The sequence below is a fragment of the Peromyscus maniculatus genome, chromosome 16 (assembly GCF_049852395.1).
Source record: "Peromyscus maniculatus bairdii isolate BWxNUB_F1_BW_parent chromosome 16, HU_Pman_BW_mat_3.1, whole genome shotgun sequence".
Lineage (NCBI taxonomy): Eukaryota > Metazoa > Chordata > Mammalia > Rodentia > Cricetidae > Peromyscus > Peromyscus maniculatus.
Genome location: NC_134867.1, coordinates 21009795 through 21031427, shown reverse-complemented (window position 1 = coordinate 21031427; position 21633 = coordinate 21009795). Strand labels below are relative to the sequence as shown.

At 37.5% G+C, this 21633-nt stretch overlaps 1 protein-coding gene across 4 annotated transcripts; it reads left to right on the top strand.

Annotated features, from left to right (window-relative positions):
* Positions 1 to 1935: 1935 nt before the first annotated feature.
* On the top strand, positions 1936 to 20721 carry LOC143268859 (amine sulfotransferase-like). 4 transcript variants are annotated; one of them, XM_076552450.1, is made up of 8 exons: positions 1936 to 2165; positions 3133 to 3365; positions 6860 to 7011; positions 10132 to 10340; positions 11664 to 11790; positions 12678 to 12772; positions 16429 to 16612; positions 20447 to 20721. In XM_076552450.1, exons 3-8 carry the CDS (start codon positions 6870 to 6872, stop codon positions 20566 to 20568), a joined length of 879 nt encoding a protein of 292 aa, XP_076408565.1. In that variant the 5' UTR covers positions 1936 to 2165; positions 3133 to 3365; positions 6860 to 6869; the 3' UTR covers positions 20569 to 20721. The 4 variants fall into 4 exon arrangements, with proteins under 4 accessions (XP_076408565.1, XP_076408563.1, XP_076408564.1 ...); XM_076552448.1 differs by lacking the exon at positions 3133 to 3365; XM_076552449.1 differs by lacking the exons at positions 1936 to 2165; positions 3133 to 3365 and adding an exon at positions 4644 to 4779.
* The last annotated feature ends 912 nt before the right edge of the window (positions 20722 to 21633 follow it).

The following is a 21633-nucleotide window of genomic DNA, read 5'->3' as shown; positions in this document are numbered from 1 at the left end:
TGTGTGTGTGTGTGTGTGTGTGTGTGTGCACTTCTGAGTGCAAAAGCCTCTTAAATTGTATTAACTAGACCTCAGTTCCTGTAGGATACTTTTAAAGGACACACATCCAGGTTCACATGCATGCACACAAACACATACAGATACACACATAAGTAAATAAATAAATAAGTAAATAATAAAATCTTTTTTTTTTTTTTTTTTTTTTGGTTTTCCGAGACAGGGTTTCTCTGTGTAGCTTTGCGCCTTTCCTGGAGCTCTCTTGGTAGCCCAGGCTGGCCTCGAACTCACAGAGATCCGCCTGGCTCTGCCTCCCGAGTGCTGGGATTAAAGGCGTGCGCCACCACCGCCCGGGAAAATCTTAATTTAAAAAAGGTGTAATGCTGGTACAAAAACAGACACAAAAATCAATGGAATAAAATACAAAACCCAGAATTAAACTCAAGTAGCTATGGCCACTTGATTTTTGAAAAAGATTTCAAAAGTATGCCCTAAAGAAAAGGCAATCTCTTCAACAAATGTTGCTAGCAAAAAGTGGATATTCATATGTAGAAGAATGAAACGAGATGTCTATATCTCTCCCCATCTTAAAATCAATTTCCAATGCACCAAAGACCTTTATGTAAAACCTGAAATTCTAAAATTGATAAGGGAAAGGTAAGGAAAACCCTTTGAGATATTGGCACAGACAAATCCTTTCTGAACAGGACTGCAGTTGCTTGGGAAGTGGCCCCTGTAACAAGTGGGACCTCGTGCACCTTAAAGGCTTCCTTACATCAAAGGAAACAACAGAGGGGAGGGACAGCCTACAGAATGGGACAAAGTCTTTACAAGGCATGGAGGAAGACTGTGTGGTTGCTGTTTAAGATAAAACAATAGTTACAAGCACACATACACACTGTTGGATCCAACTTTCTTTCATACCGTACAGAATTAAAGCTAGCTTATATTCACATATATAGAGTTAAACCTAAGTCACATGAGTGTTCATATACACATACATGTACATATTTCCATTTTTAACATAAACATTTTGCAATGGAGAATCAGCTATTTTTAAAATGAAGAAAACCAACCAGAATTAACATAACGTGGTTAAATCTCAAATATATCTTACAATTTCCCCTCAAATTCAGCATAGTTTACATACTTAGCTCTCTCTGGCCGTCTATAACTTCCATGTACCTCCAGATCAGGCCTTTCTCTATGTTTGCTCTTCTGGATCAGCCAGACATAGACAAATTCATTTTTTTCCTTTCATCTCACTATTCCAGTCTTTCACCTTCTCTTGCTTTTTAGACAACATGCAAATTTCCATCAAAGTCCGTTTTCTTGTGGTTTCTTCCCAGCAGTTTAGAACATCGAATAGGTATAACATTTCAAACAAGAATAGAAACATATAGATATATATGCATATTTCATAACAAAAAAACTTATAATTGCATTAATATATAAAAACCTGTATCAATGTGAAACATTTGAGATTAGCAGCAGGTTTTCTTATCTTAACCAATAATAATTTGTAATCAGTTCTCTTAAATGATGACAAGTATTTGTAATCCATTGAACTCAAATGACCACACTCCATGTATTTTTCTTTTCCTGTGGAGGCAAAAGCGTAATTTTTTCCCCAAACATAATATACTTTTGGCTTTTATTCTAAAGTAAAATCTTTTCAAAGTATGCAGGCTGGTCATTCAACATCCTTTCTCAATAAGTATCAGGACAAAGAAGGGTTAAAGTGGGCAGCTGCTGGCTAGCAGAAGAGACCTTGATCTTATCACAGTGAAGAAGAACTTGTCCTAGGAAGGGAGGGAGGGAGGGGAACAGTGGGCACAGAGTGTGTCCTTGGCCGCCAGTGTTCCTGAAAAAGAATTTTGTTAACTCCCCTGACTATAATAATTAACAATTAACCCCAGATTCTCTGTTCAGCTTTCACACAGCTTGTCGGTTGTAGACAGTAAATTCGCTGCCACTTCGCCCGTAGCTCCTGTCCCTGTCTGCCTGCACCGAGAACATGTGCCCTCACCCTCTGAAAGCTGCTGGCTGGCCCCAGGCTTCTCCTGCGGGCCAAGACCAGCTCCACCTGTGCTGCGGCCGGTAGCAAGACAGAGGGAGGCAGCCCTCGTCACGCCTCGCTCTCCTTCTCTTCCAGGAAAATGAGGGAGGTGAGTAGACAGACACAAACAACCCTTAAACAGATAACCAAATACCAGTATTTCAGCACTGAGACGATGGCCTCACTTGTGGTATCCCGTCTAACAGATGGCTTCTCTTGCGATACCCAAGCCACACCTGGCAGGAGCCACCAGCTTATCTCAGTTCAGTCAGGGGGACCCATTCCACTTAAACATATGGGATAAAACGGTAACATAGTAACAGAACACAGACCAAGACAAAGAGCCCTCACAAGTACATTTACTGTCCTGTGGTGAACAGATCTGAACACATATCCATGTGCTTGATGTGCTATTCACAATAATCAAGTTATAGAATCAGTCTATGATGCATTTTTAATTTGTATTCCAATGAATATTAAAGAGAAAGATCACCATAAATCTGAATACTCACTGAGATTTATTATGTATATTTATCTAGTCACAGTTTTTGCTCCTTCTTATGGAGTTGGTTTTTTTTTACTCATTTGAAGAAATTCTTCATAAAAAATGAATATCCGTATTTCTTTTTTTTGTATTTATTACAAATATTTTCTCATGAACTGGGTTGTCTATTCATCTGTTTATATTTTCAAACTTTAGTAAAAATCCCATGAGTGAAAGGAGGATTTTGTTGTACCTTCTACCAATTACAGTATCATAGATTATTTGCATTCTGTTCCAAGTGTAAGGCCTCCCTCTCTCCCATCCTCTCCATGTTCATAAGCTCCATACATCTATGACCCTGAAAGCATCCAGTTCAATGACATTCATATTAGCATGACCAGAAAGTCTTGGCTGAGCTATTTATTTTGCTAAGTAGTTTTCTACTATTGATATCCATATTTTATAGTATGCTTGCCTCATAACCTGGATTATTTTACAAATATTTCCTTAGTTTAAAGTGTTATGTAAAATGGGACAAGCTCAATGTCAGAAGCTTAAATTACCCTTAGATTGTGTTCTATTCTCTTGCCAGGAAATATTTGTTCAATGAACAGAATAAGAATCTCTCCCTCAGTCAAATTCTGTGTTTATGGGAACCTGAGAATCATTACCTAACAGCAGTGCATTGGGAAACAAATGGCTGAGAGATGGGAGAAGAACAGACCTTGAACAAAAGCCCAGTACTGTAGATTAAGTAGAAAGCCAAGGGCAGATAATATCTACATCAAAGAAGAGGAACAGGGTTGGAAGGATATCATTAAGAAGGTACTGGAAAATAAATTAATATATACAATGATTTTATAAAACTACTGGAACCTTCACTGGTAGGATCGGTTTTATGCAATGGTGGAAACAGATTAGGTGCAGTTAACAGAAGGATGGCGTCTCAGGGCTACTGTTGCTGTTGACCATGACCAAAGGAACTTGGGAAGGACAGGGTTTATTTGGCTTGTACATCCACATCACTGTTCATCATGGATGGAAGTCAGGACAGGAACTCAAACAGAGCAGGAACCGGGAGGCAGGATTTGGTGCAGAGACCATGGAGAGGTGCTGCTCGCTAGCTTGCTCTCCATGGCTTACATAGCCTGCTTTCTTATATAACACAGGACCACCAGTCCAGAGATGGCATGACTCACAATGGCCTCCCCATAAACCACTAATTAAGAACATGCTTTCTAGCCTGATGTTTTGGAGGCATTTTCTCAATTGAGGTTCCCTCCTTTCAGATAATTCTAGCTTGTGTCAAGTTGACATAAAACTAGCCAGCACAGATGGGAACTTAGTTTTCTCTCTGTTGCTGTGATAAAATCATGACCCAAAGCAACTTGGGCAGGAAAGAGTTTATTTTATTTTACCACTTATACCCCACCATGAACTTTAGGTTGGGTTGGAATAGGAACTTTAGGCAGGAACCTGGGGGCAGGACCTGAGGCAGAGTCTATGGAAGATTGCTGCTTACTGGCTTACTCTACATGGCTTGCTTAGTGTGCTCTTTTGTACAACCCAGCACAATCTATCCAAGGGTGGTGCTTCCCACAGTGGGCTCAGCTCCTTACACCAATCATTAACTAAGAAAATGCCACACAGACTCCTCCAGAGGCAGTTTTGATGAGGCCTCAACCAAGGTTCCCTTTTCACAGATGGCCTATCATGTGCCAAGTGGACAAAACAAAACAAAACAAAAAAACCAACAAAAATGAAAACAAACAGAAAAATCCATAACCAGGACCAACTGGGATAAAGGAAAGGGTAATAAAGCCCTGAAAAATTGAAACTACCCACTCAGATATTCTTAAAAGAATTTGGTCACCACCATGTTCCAGAATTTATCCAAGCAAGTTGTAGTTGTAGGTATCAAATATAACTTGCTGTTTGCACAATAATTCTCATAATTTAGTAAATGTGAAATTTTTCTTCCTTATCTCTATAATATTTAACTATAATCTCCTAATGTGTAACATTTCACTCTCCTAAGAACATCTGATACGATTTTCCTAGTTACCAGCACAATCTTACCCAATGTGTCTTGGTTGAGTTCACTTTACTTTTCCAAGAACACTTGTAATTGGCCAAGAAAAATGTGGCAGGGACTATTTATACCCCAGCAACCATCAGTTCCTGCTTTTCTTAACATTCCATCAGAACTGGTTTTGCTCCTTCCATTGATCTGCAAACTGTGAGTAGAAAGGAATAGATTTAGAGACTACCAAGGCTTTCCCTCTCTTCTGTATAATATATGTACAATTATCTTTTTATGGTCTGGGTATGGTGGTGCATGACTTCAATCCCAGCACTCTGGATGCAGAAGAAGGTGGATCTCTGTGAGTTGGAGGCCTATACAGTGAGTTCCAGGCCTGCCAGGACTACATGAAGAGACCTTGTCTCAATAGTTTTTTTCTTATTAATTTTGTTTTCCTCTTTTTCTTGAGGTTAAATACAAAAATACAGCTTTTTCATTGAATAATCATTTTTCCCATTGTCACTAAAAGCCTCTAATGTCTGTTTCCATAGTGAACCTTCTTCAGGCCCTCTTTCCTCTCTTTGTTTTAGAGAATGAAATTTTCTGTCTCTCTCCCATTGTCCCTCTTCTTCCTCTCTCTGCCTCCCCTCTCCTTATCTTTCTCATAAAAGACAGCCCAGGCGGGCCACTGAACACAATAAAGAACAAGTGAAAATTTCATCCTGTGTGCTCACAGCAGCATTCTGACATCCTATCCAGGATGGTCAGGATGGAATACATAACAGCTCTTTAAATGGTGTGTGGAAGGTGTTGTGGGTGTTAGGTGAGATGTGGCAGCGGCTCACCTCTGTTTCCTCTGTACTTCAGCAACAGTCTCTATGAATGGACTCTCCACTGGTCAGTGTTATGTGCTGTGCATTTTCTTCAGCACACTCCAGAGGATAAATCTAAGTTTTCTTTTTCAATACCAGTGCCATCTATCTCCACTGAAATTGCGTGTGTTCCTTTAGAACAACCTTTTTATTTCCAACACTCTATAGTCCGGATGCTTGGACTTGAACTGTCAGTTGGGGAACCTGCAAGGCAAGAGCTTCCCAATCAGGCATTATAAGTCATGGTCGAGTTAAGTGATTATCTGCCTGATAGATGTCTGTAAAGAAATTTGTCAGGTGTCCGCCACATGAAGGTAATCCCAATACAGACAATATCATCCATGCACATTGAGGCTAGCCTGGTCTACATACTGAGTTCTGGGCCAGCCTAGACTATATAGCGAGTGCTTGCTTCACCCAAATCATCCACACACCAAATTAAGTGTTGATTATTGACATGCAATTTAGTCGGTGCTTTATTTTTTAGATTTTATCAAATTGAATTTCTTGGGGACAGAATTTTTAAAAATAAACCACTGGCACGGGGAAGCATACTAGTGCTAAGGTACTGTCAGAACAGTGAAGCATTCTCTGACCACCTTATCCTTCAGCGAGTTCTCTGGCAGATTCAGTAAAGATATATGGCTTGATCAGACATTGACAAGATCGGGTTTATCTTGAGATTATTTGATTTAGATTTTTTAGTCCATTTATTATTTAGACTTAAATTGCAGTTCTGATATTAGATTCTTTGGAAATTAAAATCATGAAAAGTTTCATAGGAGACCTTGCAACTATAAGTTACAATAACTGTAACTATAGGTTCCTGTAATTATAAGTTACTTGCAGAAACACAAATGTTGCCCATTTCTAGAGCCACTAAGTAAATAAGTTGCAGAAGCCTCATTTTGAGGGAGCAGATTATCCAAACCTTACATCAAATACAAAAGATCACCCTGGAGAGTTTCTTACTTTTGTAAGAATTAAAACATGCAGGTTAAAAATAAACCCCACAAAATATTCTAGATTATCTGCGTGGACTGTGCCCAGTTTTTGGTTATGGAATCCTTTGAGGGTGGCTAGCTGGGCATCCTTGAATAATGTGGTTAACATCTCTGTAGCCCCATTTTTCCATCTGTATATTTAGGATTGTGATAATCCTTCTCACATGGAATTACAGGAAAATGTATTTAACATTTTACTCTTCTATTCCTCGTATTTCATGAGGTGATTTGAAAAATAAAGCATCATTAAAGTATTATGAAATTCAGATAGCATAATCTACGAAATTTGTTTTTCACAGTAAATATTTATATACATAAGATATTTAAATGGTGCTTGGCACATACTGACCTCCCAGTAATTATTACTCAGTACTGTATAATACTTGACACACAAAATGTATTCAATGTATTTACTTCTAGGTGAATAACCATGGACAGTACAAGTGAATACTTATTTAAATTTAAGGGATATAATTTTGAGAAATGTTTTGTGAACATTAAGCATTTAGAAACGATGGAAGATTTTGAAATTAGAGATGATGATGTCTTCCTAATCACGTATCCAAAATCTGGTAAGTGCCAGGAGTGGGCATGTGCTTTAATGTCTTGTCTTTGCTTTAGTATTATGTGGGCAAACATGGCTCCTGTCAACTCATCTGCAGCATCAAACCTGCACTTACATAACAATTTATGAGCAGGCAAAATCTAAATCAGACCCCAATCTGTGGGAGAGAAGGCCACCATTGGAGAGAGAACACAGTGTGCACTCTGGTAGAAAGTAGGAATGTTATAATAATGAGATGTGCCACATAGAGCCAGGAGCAGACACCCGGGGAGCACTGACCTGTTTGGTCTGTTGGACGGGGATGACATAGTATGAAAAAATTTCTCCTGGGTGCAAATATGCAAGTGCTTCATCGTTTAGGATGAATTTTCCATCATATATCACCTCCTTTAAAAGTGTCCTACAGGAACTGAGGTCTAGTTAATACAATTTAAGAAGCTTTTGCACTCAGCAGTGCACACACACACACACACACACACACACACACACACACACACACACACACACTTTCTTGAGGTGTGAAGTCCATCAGTACAGAGCAGTGCTGGAGCAGTAGTGTCCTGCTGTGGACAGGAAAATCCTATTTCAGTGGTAACTCTGAGTCTCCAGGGTCAATACTTGGAGGTCTTGGTTTTACTGTGGTTGATACAATTTAAGAAATAAATCTTAAAAAAAAAAAAAAAAAAAAAAAAAAAAAAAAAAAAAAAAAAAAAGCTGGGTGGCGGTGGCACACGCCTTTAATCCCAGCACTCAGGTGGCAGAGCCAGGTGGATCTCTGTGAGTTCAAGGCCAGCCTGGTCTACAGAGTGAGGTCCAAGACAAGCACCAAAATTATACAGAGAAACCCTGTCTTGAAAAACAAACAAACAAACAAACAAACAAAATCCATCCTCCTTAAAATTTCACATGCCCTTTTAAAAATTAGTTCATGTGTGGTTGTTGCCAAACACTACAGACAATGGGATTGTACGTGGTTTGTTCATAAAAGTCTTTTCAAGGCAGAGGTGATGGCTCATTGTGCAAAGTGTATGTCTTGACCTTGTAAGCCTGAGGACCTGAGATGAGATCACGTAAACTCTTGTAGGCCAGATGTGGTAACATGTGTCTATAATTTTGACCTTTCGGTGGTGAGGTGGTAGACAAAGACAGGAGAATCCCCAGATGTTCGTGAACCAGCTGGAATGCACACTCAGAAAATGAACATACCTCAACCAAGATTGAAGGCAATTGTACTCTGACCACCACACATGCATGTACCTGCACTCACATATGAACATGTGCATTCATCAATCTTTCTCTCACACACACACTTGCCCACCACATGTGCATCATATACACAATCACCAGATATGCACCACAAACACACACAGGCACATGTACAAGCATGCAAAGATAAAAATAAAATTTCAAAATCAATTTCATTGTTCACTTTAAGTGCTGCCTTGCTTTCTACTTCTGGAATGTTTACGTGTGTCACAGAACTTCAAGACTATGAGAATAACCATCTCATTTTACTGTAGATCCTGGACTCTAGACCTTAATTGTCAAGTTCTGAAAAACACTTCATCTTGGTATACACTAGCAAGTTAAACTGCTGCATTTTTATAAATACCTGTGGAGCAAGAGACTGGTCAGAAATAGAGGGGTTTGTGTTTTGTTTTGTTTTACAGTTAGCAGTACAGCCAACAGCAAGCATGGCTTTCCTTTAAAGGGTCATTTCCCACCAATCTTCACCTGTTCCTGTGTTCTGGAAGTTCCTCTTAGGTATTTCTTTGTGAGACAAAATAGTTATTTGGAGATTAATTTTATTTTTCCAGTGTATGACCACACCAAGGTTTACAGAAATATTTTAGGAGATTCTTCCTTTTATGGACCTGGGACCCATTTGTCCAGATGTACATTTACACACTACAACATGAGCTGTATCCTGGCTGTGGTCCATACTGCCAACTGCCAACCTGTCCTCATCATGGCAATGAGAGAAAAGTGTAAACCAAGCATCTTCATCCTATCCCACCCTTGATTTTGTGCCTTAAATAACCTGGTATTCCCTAGAGAATGACTAGCTGCTCCTGGAAGTCTTGGATGAAGGTTAGAACAATGGTTAAGGATGGTTATGAGCCATGCAAGAGATCAGACACTTTAGTTGTTACACCTCTGGAGTCTGCAATATCTTCTCCAGAACGGTCATTTCAAAATCGCAGGGACAGTTTGATGGAATTCACCATAATCTCATCCTCAGAATAATGAGAGTGAATGCTCATGTCAAAATTTACATGGGCAAATCATTTTGAGTCATCATTAATAAATAAGGTCAAACACTAGTACCATTACATTTGATCACACCCACACTCATTTGAAGTGGAAATAGGGTTGGGTGTTTGTAAGTATTTCCCAAAGAGTTTCATTGTTGTTATCTTAATTGAATGGTTACTAACCCAAGAATCAGTCAGTAAACCGGAAACCTGGACCTCTTCTTTCCCTACAGTGTATTTATTCACAGGAACTTGGACACCTAGCATTGGGCTTAAGAAGCACAAAAAGGAAGGAACTGAATGCATGTCAATTTTGTTAAGTTTTCTAAAACTGTGACAGCGAACTTCTAAGAAAGTCTCAGAGAGGAACAGGACTGCCTGTAACACACAGTGAGAGGGCATCCAATACCCTAGATAATTATATTTATGAAGATCAAGAAGAAATAAGTCATAAGGCTCCAAACAGTACCAAGAAGTAATTTTAGCACAGTGTGAACATGTGTGGTATTATAAGAACGTACCCATTAATCTACAAATAATAGTTGCCAATTAGAAGTTTGAAATACTACAAAGAGGCTTCTCATGGAATATAGAATACAGAGAAGCTATAGGAATAATTTGAATAATCACTGTCAAGAAATCAGAACAAAATAACTATACAATTAAAAAGGGAGCTCAGAACCCTTGATTTTATCTTTTCTAATGTTATTGTTAAGTATAGATAAAAATCAAATAAAAACTACCTTTGTATGTTAGCATACATGGAATATTAAAAAAGCATCAATCACTTTAAGATGGATGGTATTACCACAGATAGTTGTTACTTAAACCTACCTCAAGACTGAAAACAGGATTGTTATCTATTTTCACAGGTACCATCTGGACTCAGCAGATCCTCAGCTTGATTTATTTTGAGGGCCACCGAAACAGGACTGAAAACGTGCCAACAGTGGACAGAGCACCGTTCTTTGAGTACAATATTCACAATTTAGACTATGTCAAAATGCCGTCACCACGCATCTTTTCTTCCCACCTCGCATATTACTTAGTACCAAAAGGTCTCAAGGAGAAAAAGGCTAAAGTATGTCATGGAGCTTAGTCACTTTTTGAACAGATAAAATATCTTAAGTGTTGGATAACAAAATAATTTCAGTATTTATGCTATGATGATACCTCTCTCTGAACATTCTTGAGTGTGTCTCCTGGACAACACTCCACCAGCATCTGTAGAAACTTCATATGTGAATAGAACAGCAGACTCACAAATACCAGAGTAGTCAGCGTATGGAGGTGGTGTAGTATTTCAGAAGTTGTTGCTGGAGCCAGCAAAGGATCACTTCTCGTTTTTTCCTCTAGTAACTTGACATGTTGGGCTTAAATGTTTGCCAGTGTGGCAGTTATTGAACACCCACTCACAGTGGTCTTAAGTTTTCCATCTGGTCTCTATAATGAGATGACACATGCTGATATTTATTGACCAGGACCTATTATAATTCGGTGGAAAGGTTCTACCATTGGTCCAGCTTTTCATTAGTATAACTTTAGTGTAATTTTCCTACTGATATGAATTCCATCACTTCTGCATACTAATAGACTTATACTTGTGGCCTTTCTCCTGTTTTAGAACTTTGTGTAACTTTGTGGTTCAAATTGGTTAGTACCATTCTTAATTTAAGTATAATCAAACATATTGACTTTTTAAAATATAAATTCATTATTTACTTATTTTCTTTTTATTGTGTTTTTATCATTTAAAGCAATTTTAAATTTAAATATATTTTGAACATGTTCTTCCCCTCCCCCAGGTCCTTTCAGATTATCTCCGCATCCCTATCCACCCAAATTTAAGTTCTTTCTCAAAACACAAACAAAAGCCTAATACAACAACAATACCTTATTTAAGAAAGATTTCCTTGTTTCAAGACTAGAAATGCATTTGTTTTCCTGATACTCTTAATAAACTTGCTAATTATTTATAATAGCAGAGAAAATGTCTTTTTAAATTACATGTGCATGCTGTTAATGCTTGTCCAACATAATAGTTCATTCTTATATTTTCACTTATTTCCAGTGCTATATATAAAATAGCTCAAAAACTCAATGACTATCAATTGCTATAGCATTAAACTATATGGAAAACATGTTTACCATATTTATCAACTTTACAAATAATATATTTCTAGGATATGACCTGTGTTCTTGTACACACATGAAATACTATGTAAATGGAAGTATTCAATTTTTATAACATGAAACAAAAAGTTGATAATCAACTGCATTTTCATAAATATTACCTAGATGAAAATAAAGATTTATTTGGCTAAGAACTATTATATAATTGTTCAGAACTTATTAGAATAACCAAGAATTATTAAAGCAACTCGGTGTTTTTTTTTTCCTGCAGATTATTTACATTTACAGAAATCCCAAAGATGTTTTGATCTCGTTTTTTCATTTTTCAAATTGGGTGGTTTCCTTAGAATCTACAGATACCATAGACCAGTATCTGGAAAAATTTCTAGATGGAAAAGGTAACTTTGTTTATTCCCTCTCACTAGTTTATAAAGTACAGATGATATTTAAGCCATCTCAAAGTAGGGAACATATATCTAAGAGATGGAGGGGGCAGTGGACCAACATAATCTGATACACAATAATTACCCTGCTGTTGTTCACACCATTTGAGGGGTACCAGCTTGCAGCGTTGTATTATTTAGGAAGTACTTTGGCTAGACAACCAGAGACTTGCAAACATTTTATGCATTCTTTCTAGCTAATGACATAAAAAGAGTCCCGCAGCAGAAGGTGAGGGTGAGTGTGTGCTCTCAGTGGCACACACTTGTTGGGAAACTGGAATTGTACATGCTACTACTGAGGAAAATTGACTAGTGAAAGAGGCTGTGGGGTGTGGCATCAGGATCTCACACATTGCTAAAATTATAGTCAGGTTCTGCTTCATTGTAGCAATGAAACACTCTTATTCAGAGAGAGGATACGAGAAATGAAGACACATGACTTCAGAGAGAGGAGAAATATGAACATCCCTTAAGGATAACTTTGAATTCAGACACTTGACCTTACATATGTTTTCTGATCCCCCATGTGGGTACAGAGAATCACATCCGGGTCCTCAGCAAGAGCAGCAGTGCTTTTACCACTGAGCAGTCCCTCCAGCCCCTGACCCAAGACTTTCTCAATGTCTGTCTTGCTACATCCCTAAATAGGTAGGTTGGTAGGTTGGTATGAGCCTTGTGTAATTGTTACACAAAAATAACTCTTTTAAAATAGTCAGGTAGACATCCAGTTGGAGGGGCTTCATTTTTATTTCTGAGCAGTCTAAACCAGAAAAGAACAAATAAAGTTTGCTGTTCAATAAGTATAGTGTCTTGACTTTGTTACTCACTTATCTTCCCTTCAGTGGTAGGAAGCTGTTGGTTTGACCACATCAGAGGCTGGTATGAACACAGACATGACTTCAATATTATGTTCCTGAGCTATGAAGATATGAAGAAGGTAAGATGAGAAAGATGTTTTGAAAATTATTTCTCATCTCTGAGTTTAAACAACACACTCCCAGATGTCCTCATATCACACTCTTCCCTGGGTTCAGTATTGAAGGAGGTTCCTGTCAGCCAGCCTCTCCTTTATTGATTGGTCTGTCCCGAGGCTTTCTTTTCCCAGTGGTCATCTCTTGTGATTCCTTCTAATGTATCCACCTGTGTCAATAAGACAACCTTATTTGTCTAGAATAGACTTATCTTTTAATGATATTATCAACCCTCTTTAATTATTTGTATTAGTAGATCCAGTGGGGTATTGACATTCATGAACACAGCATGCATTGGTCTTATCCAATCACTCTTACTCCACCGATTGTTTTCTCAGGACTCTGACCAATTCCTAATAACCATAGTTTGACTTTCAGAAAGACCATTACTTTTTTTTTTATCTCCATAGGAAAGAGATTTGATTTCTATTTCTTTGTCTTGCTTGATTTCACTTAATCTGATGTTTTAAGGTTCATCCATTACCAACACAGATTTTTACTTTTCTTTGTTGTATTTGAATACTAATGGACTAGATATTGTAACTGTAATTCTTGCTTGATAACTGTTCTTTATATGTAACTTTACTATGTTAAAGTTAAAACATTCCTTCTCAATTAGACAGAAAAGGGGAAATGCTGTGGGATAATGCTCTTTTTTTCCCTTTTATTTTATTTTACAATACCATTCAGTTCTACATTATCAGCCACGGATTCCCTTGTTCTTCCCCCTCTTGCCCCCCTCCCCTTCCCCCCAGCACACCCCCCATTCCCACCTCCTCCAGGGCAAAGCCTCCCCCGAGGACTGAGATCAACCTGGTAGACTCAGTCCAGGCAGGTCCAGTCCCCTCCTCCCAGACTGAGCCAAGCATCCCTGCATAAGCCCCAGAAACCAAGGTTGGATAAAGCACAGGGACAAATAGCCAAATGAATGGAAACACATGAACTATGAACCGAAGGCTGAGGGGCCCCCAACTGGATCAGGCCCTCTGAATAGGTGAGACAGTTGATTGGCTTGATCTGTTTGGGAGGTCTTGTGCTCATTGCATGAGTTGGCTGTTTTAAACCTGGCTCTTGTACACTGGTTTAATAAAACACTGATTAGCCAGTAGCCAGTCAATAAGTTAAGGTGTGGCGAGGAGACAAGGAGAATTCTGGGAAGAGGAAGGGCAGAGTCAGGAGTCACCAGCCAGACACAGCGGAAGCAAGATGACAAGGCAGAACTGAGAAAAGGTACCAAGGCATGTGGCTAAACATAAATAAGAATTATGGGTTAATTTAAGTGTAAGAGCTAATCAGTAATAAGCCTGAGCTAATGGCCAAGCAGTTATAAATAATATTAAGCCTCTGTGTGATTATTTTATAAAAGGCTATGGGACTGTGGGTGAGAGATTTGTCCCGACCACAGACCAGGCAAGCGACAGGAAATCTTCCGACTATACTTTGTGTCTAAATAATACTCTATTTTTGTATTTATAGTGTTTTTTTTATTCTTTTATACATTGATTGGCATCTAGGCACACTCCATGCTTTGACTAGGGAGAAGAATGCAACAACATTGGATGCCAGTTAGGTTTTGGAATGCTGACTTTATTTTCATTGGAATACAACAAGGAATGGTGTCATTGTGTTATATTGTGGGCCTTTTTTTTTTTTTTTTTATTCCGAGACAGGGTTTCTCTGTGTAGTTTTGGTGCCTGTCCTGGATCACCCTCTGCAGACCAGGCTGGCCTCAAACTCAAAGAGATCCCTCTGCCTCTGCATCTCAAGTGCTGGGATTAAAGGTGTGTGCCATCACTGCCCCCTCGTGGGCCTATTTTTAATTGTGTAAGATCTACACTGTTATTCATGGTAAATGCTCTTGCACTCAGTATCTAATCTGATACATTATTTTGAGTATCTTGGTTTTGTTTGTTTCTATGCTGGTAATTGAAACTGGAGTCTCATGCATGCCATACAAATGTTCTCCTTTTAATCTACATTCTCAGTCAGAGTCTAGGTTTTTGGATAATTTTTAATTTTGTCTCCTTGAATTAATAACCAGAGTTATAGTTAAAGTTTTCAGGTACTCTGATTCTATTTCTGTCTAATGTGCTTTCCATTTCTTCAAGTCCCTTCATGGTCATTGAACAGTGAAGCTATTTGTAGAAGTAAGTTACTAACTATGATGTAGTTATTGTATGGGCCACATAAGTTCCTTTCACATGAAAGAAAGATAAAGAAAGGAAAGCTGGGTGAGAATGCCATGAGGAGCAAGTCAGTAGGGAGCATTCCCCACAATCTACCTCAGTTCCTGCCTTCTCTTGATGATGGACTATCACCTCCAAGGTGAAATAATTCCTTTTCTTCCCACATTGTTTTGGTCAGTGTTTTATCACAATAGAAGTCAGACAGATATAGATAAAGTGTTTTGTAAATAGTTGTTATATCTTTTTAATCTGTAGTGAAAATTAACTGAGTTTTCTATGTTGATTTTTAATTTGGATGGCCTATTTAGAATTGAAAATGAGGTGTTGAAATCAGCTACCAATATTTTCTCAGGGTCTATCTGGACTTTTTTTGTCCATTGTTTTTTTTTTTCATAAAAATGGAAGTCACAATTTCATATTTAAAATTTTAGTATATATATTTTTATCAAACATTTTGTTTCAAGTAACAGTAATTTAATGCATAGCCATTTATACAAATTACGACAGTCGATTAAACTGTTTGATGGAGTTCCAGAAAAAGAATTTGTGTCACATTCTCTATTTATAGAATGACTATAGCATTTTTGGGTTCCATGATTTTTTACTAACTTTTGAAATCTGGAAAGTATGAATACTGCAAACTTAACCACTTCTTTCAAGGTTATTTACCCATTTAGTATCTTTTCAAATAAATTTTGCAATGGGTTTTTCTATTTTAATTGAGATCTTAAGAACTTCACTGAATGCAGATTGTTTTGGATGTTACCTTAAAGTTACTGTTTTGCAATTCTTTTATATTAGACAATTGTCTGTTTGTTATCTTGTATTTTTTTCAGTAATGGCTGGATATTTCAATAGGCTAGTCTCACTGCCTTTCTTAACTTTAATGCTAAGATTTTTAGTGTTGTTGATGCAGTTTCCTTATTAATGTATAGAAATTCACCTGGTATTTGTGTGGTTTTGATTTTGTACACTACACCATTGTAAAACGGCATTGGTATTTGTTAGCATTTTCTGCACTGGAAACCACATGACCTACTTAGCATCCTTCTAGATTACAATCTCTTTTACCTTTTATTGCCCAATTGTTCTGTTCTTTATTATCAATGTTGTAGTAAAGAGAGGTCGGAATGTTTGAGTGATTCCAACACCACCTGAAAGTCTTTATATCTATATCTACTACTAAGATTGATTATATGTGTTTACATGCAGCCTTTTGATTTGAAATACTTTCTACTGCTATGTGCTATGTTTTACAGAAAGGAAAGTTTTTTCTATTATCAATTGAAATAATCATATTAATTTATTTTCCCCTTTGCTTTTGTTCAGCCATCTTTGCTGTCCAGGAGGGAATTTTAGTTTTCATATCACATGGTTGGCTGAAACTCACACCTCCATCATAAAGTCATTAATTTCTCAACCCATGACTTCTCTAGGACCTCAGGAACTCAGTGCTTAAAATCTGCAGTTTTCTGGAGAAAAAACTGAGTAAAGAAGATGTGGATGCTGTTGTGAGACAAGCTACGTTTCAGAACATGAAATCTGACCCACGAGCAAATTATGATAATATTATAAAAAATGAAATTGGGGAGAGAAACAAAGGCTATTTCTTGCGCAAAGGTGAGAAACACCTTTATCTGTAGTAATAAAAGTACTGATACTTCCCCGAATCTCTTCCCTTGGAGCAAAAGTACTGTGCTTCCAATGTGTTTCTCCAGGTGATGAGGGCACTGGGAACCTACAGAACATAATAAATCTTAATGGACACTGAACTAATAGTTTCTCCAGAAATTTAATGGTATTTTAGTAAGAAACATGATAGTTTTACAAGTGTGGCTTTTCTTCTTTAGAGCTCATATGACTCAACTCTTTGAAGGCATGTCCATATTCTTGACCTAGGCAATGGATATTTTAGAGGAAACAGTTCTAAGCTGGGTGATTTTATTTATTTTGAAAGAAAGTCATGCTACATGGTCTAGGCTGGATCACAGACACTGTGTAGCTCAGGCTGGCCTAGAACTTGGTTTCCTTCAGCCTCTTGCTTGCAAGTGCTGGGAATAGATTTGAGGCATCACGTTTGGATTAGTCCAGAAGAATTTTAATTTTACTTCTGTTTATTTCCTTCAGGATATTATAAAATATATCCTGCTGTATATCTGGAGTGAAGGAGGTTAAATTGCTCCATCCTCGTGTGCCACCCTCCTTCATTACAGTAATTACAGTTGTGTCTTCTGTGATTTGCTTTTGTATCAACCAACCGAGATTTTATTTTCACTTCTGAGACATGGCCTCATGCATGTGACTCAGGCCGGTTTTGAACTTGCTATGTGTAACTGAGGGTTACTTCTAACTCCTAGCATTGCCTCTACCTCCCACGTGGTGGGGACACAGGCATGGACAACCATACGCAGGTATTGTGACCTAATTGTGTGTCAGCAGCTGTCAAGAAAGAATGGCCTCCCCTAAACTGATACTCTTTAACCTCATAAGTCAAAATTTTAATTTATTATATCATTTAATGTAACATTCCATAATGTAATTTGACGTGTGTTTTGATTACTTTTTGATTATTCATCGCTTACCATTATAATGATGGACATTGGCTGTAAATAATTTTTGAATGTTTTATTGAAATTGATGTAGATTTTGATAACTTACAAAAATGTTCCTTTTTTTTTCCTCTTCTCCCATTTAACATCCCTTTACTTCTTATTCTCCAACTAGACCAATGCTCATCAAGTCTCATACCAATGCTAGTTTGCTGTCCTTCAAATGCAAGGAAAACAGTTTGTATAATCACATGTTCTAGCAGAAAATATCATGTGCTTGTTTCCACTTTAAAAGGCTGTAATGGTGGTTGTAAATATGTGCACTGTAGAATGGTAACAGTGGCGACAGCGTTGCCCTCTGTGACCTTAGCATCATTAATTGAAAGTCTTTGGATTTAATTTTACAATGAAAATTGAGGAATTGACAAGTTTGAATCGTATGTATGTGTCTACACACACACACACACACACACACACACACACACACACACACACGAAGCACACATTTGGGGTAAATAACAAAATAATTTTTTGTAAGAGTCCTCTAATTGTGGCACTATGCAATTACATTTCTTCTGGCCTTTACATACTCTTTAATTTTTATTAGAAATTTTAATTAAGATATTGTATCATTTGCCTCCTTCCCTGCCCTTCTAACCCTTGGCGTGCCCCTTCCCTCCCGCCTCTCCCATGTGCTCTCCTCTCTCCCTCTTAAACTGACGGCCTTGTTTTGATTCTTAGTGTTACATATGTCAGTGCATAAGTACATAAACACAACCTGCTGACTTCTTCTAGCGAGAGAGTCGTGTGGTGTATGGTTTCAGGGCTAACCAGTTCGTATTGGTTAACCAGTTAGTGGGCTCATCCTTGAATGGTCAGTTCTCCTTCTCTCAGCACTCACTAGTTGCCTCTTCAGTGTCTAGGGGTGGGACCCTTGAAAGTTCCTCCTTCCTTGTTAGCGTGCCCATTGACGTTATCATTGTTCAGGTCCTGCTTAGGCAGCCATGTTCTTCAGATATCATGGGGTATAGCATCTCTGTCACTTCTAGGAGGCACAGTATCACTCTTAAGATCTTTCTGCCCCCTCTTCCACAATGTTCCCTGAGTCTTAGGTTCAGGATTCCTATTTTAGGTGTGTTCCTTGGTGCTGAACTCTGCAGAAGCCATTGGTAGCTGCATTATGAACTGTTATGTTTTTCTGTAATGGTTTCTGTTTGTTTTAAAGAGAAAATTCTTTGATGATAAGCTACACTTATCTGTGGTATAGGGATATGTTTTAGAATGCAGCTAGGAATTGTTCTCGTCTTTTAAATTGGTGGTAGTAGGTTTTTTTCTAAAAACCATGACCTTTCTGGGGCATGGCATCACATGCCTTTAATCCTAGCACTTTGGAGGCACATGGAGGCCAATCTCTAAGATTAAAGCCAGCATGCTCTACAAAGCAAGTTCCAGGACAGCCAGCATTACATAAAGAAGCCCTGTCTCAAAAAAAAAGTAAAAAATAAAAATAAAATAAAATCCACGACCTTACAAGCCTTAAGTAGTTAGCTTTATCCCAACAATATGGAGCTGACTCAACATATGTAAGTCCATAAATGTAATGAACCATATAAATGTACTTAGAGACAATAATCACATGATTATCACAAAAGATGCAGAAAAAGCATTTGACAAAATCTAACATACTTTGATGATATCAGTTCTAGAGAGACTCGGAGTGGAGGGAACACACCTTCACATAATAAAGACTATCTATGACAAATGTACAGCCGACATTATCCTGAATTGAGAAAACCTTAAAGCTGTCTCATGAAAACCAGGAATGAGACAGGACTGTCCACTGTGTCCACTTCTCTTTTTCACAAAGCGACTGAAGCAGTAGCACAAGGCAAGAGAAGGAAATTCAAGAGATACAAACAGGAAAAGAAGAAGCCAAATTATCCCTATTTGAATATGATATGATATTATACATAAAAGAACCCTAAAATTCCAACAAAAACCTGTAGAAACCACCAACAATTTCAGCAGAGTTCTGAATATGTGGAACCAATTTACAAAAAATATGTAGCCTTTCTACACATCAACAACATACATGTTAAGAAAGACATGATGGACATAATCCCACTTACAAGAGCGTCAACGGCAATAAAATATCCTCGAATAAACCCCACCAAGAAGGTGAAAGACCTCTGCAATGAAAAGTTTAAATCTGTGAATAGTTTTTAGGAAGACATTAGAAACTGGAAAGACCTCCCATGTTCACAAATTTGGAGATTTAAGATAGATAGAGAAAATGACTATCTTACCAAAAGGAATTTATAGATACAGTGCAACTTCAATCAAAATATCCACAACATTCTTCCCAGAAATATAAAAAAGGCCAACCCAAAATTCATATGAAATTATAAAATACCTTGGATAGCCAAAGCAAGCATGACCAAAAAGAATAATGTTGTAGGGATTTCCATTTTAGATTTTAAAATACATTATAAAGCTATAATAATAAAATCACTATGGTACTGACATAAAAAAGACATATAGACCAGTGAGATAAAATGGAAGACTGAAACATGAGCATATGCAGCTACAACCTTGGGATATATGCTGCATTGTATCAATATTTCTCATGTATTTATATTTGTTAGGGTTTTTGTTTTCTGCTAAAGATTGGTTATGACTGGTTAGATAATGCAAGGGACAGTGATCTAATGTATTTGCTGTGTTATTGCATAGGTTTCTTTCACTGCTCAGTCTTCCATAAAGAAAGGTGAGGTACTAAACTCCACAGAGAACTCACAATGACTTTGCATGGGTTGGAGAAGATACTGAAGTTGCTCAGAGTGACCTTTGCTTTGATAGTTTCATTTACTCACCTATGTGCCTATCCCTGTGCTTATCCCACTAGGTACCATTGGAGACTGGAAACATCATTTAACTGTGCAGCAGAATGAAAGATTTGACATGATATTCAAGAGGAACATGAAAAATTTTCCCTTGAAGTTTGTCTGGGATGTAAATGAAGAATAGAATTCTAATGTTAGTATAAAAGAAACATAAAAGTCAATTAAGCAGAAGGCCTAATTTTATATCAATATTGATATGTTCTGTATCTTAATCATTAAATGCCAAACTTTATTAAGGAACAAAATGAGTAAACTATGCCTGGATAAATTGCAATAAGTTTAATGAATGATTTCAAATTTCAAAATTAAATTAGTTTGGTTCTAGTTAGCATTGGTACTGTGCACTAAAAGCATAAAACATGGTGCTTTGTGATGTAGGAAAATCACTGCAAAGAGTTCTCTGTAGTGGACAATTTTTCTTCATCTTCCATGATGAAATTTTGGATCAAGAACTCTGGAGAAATGGCTCAGCCTGTAGAAGACTCTGGGTAAATTTCCAGCACTAACATGGCAGCTCATAATTATCTATAACTCCAGTCCATGTGATCAAACACTCTCATACAGACATGAGTGTGGGCAGAACACCAATGGAAATAAAAATTAAATTTTTTTTGTATCAAAAAAAAACATCTTCCCATTCACACAATGAATCTTGAACTTTCGGTGATTCAAGAAATCAGGAGGGGGATATTAGAATTTTTAATCTGGAAAATTATAACCAAGCATTGAATAAAAATCAGAATTGACAAGAACTGGAAAAGAGGGAAGAAGATGTATTCCCTACTTTAACAGATCTAAACTTTTAGTTGATTATTTTTGTTATTTGATGACTTTATACTTATATACAATGAATCATTATTACTATTTTTACCAACATTTGTGGATAATGCACTTGATTTTTCTTTCACCCTTACATATAATGTAATTGATACTGTGAACTAAATTTTAAGCTAGTGACTGGGGAAATATCTAGAACATACTTAAATGTCTCAAAAGTCTGTCCTAGTGAATTAGATGCATGTGAATTTATTAACTCAGTTTTAAAATAGTAACAACAACAGTCTCACACCTGAGAGCTGAGCACACAGCAGTTACTATGTCCTTGAGGATGTGTACCTGAGCAGCCAGTGCATTTCCACAATGGCTCTCACTAGGCATGAGGAGTCGGGTGACAACCATTGGTTGTTCA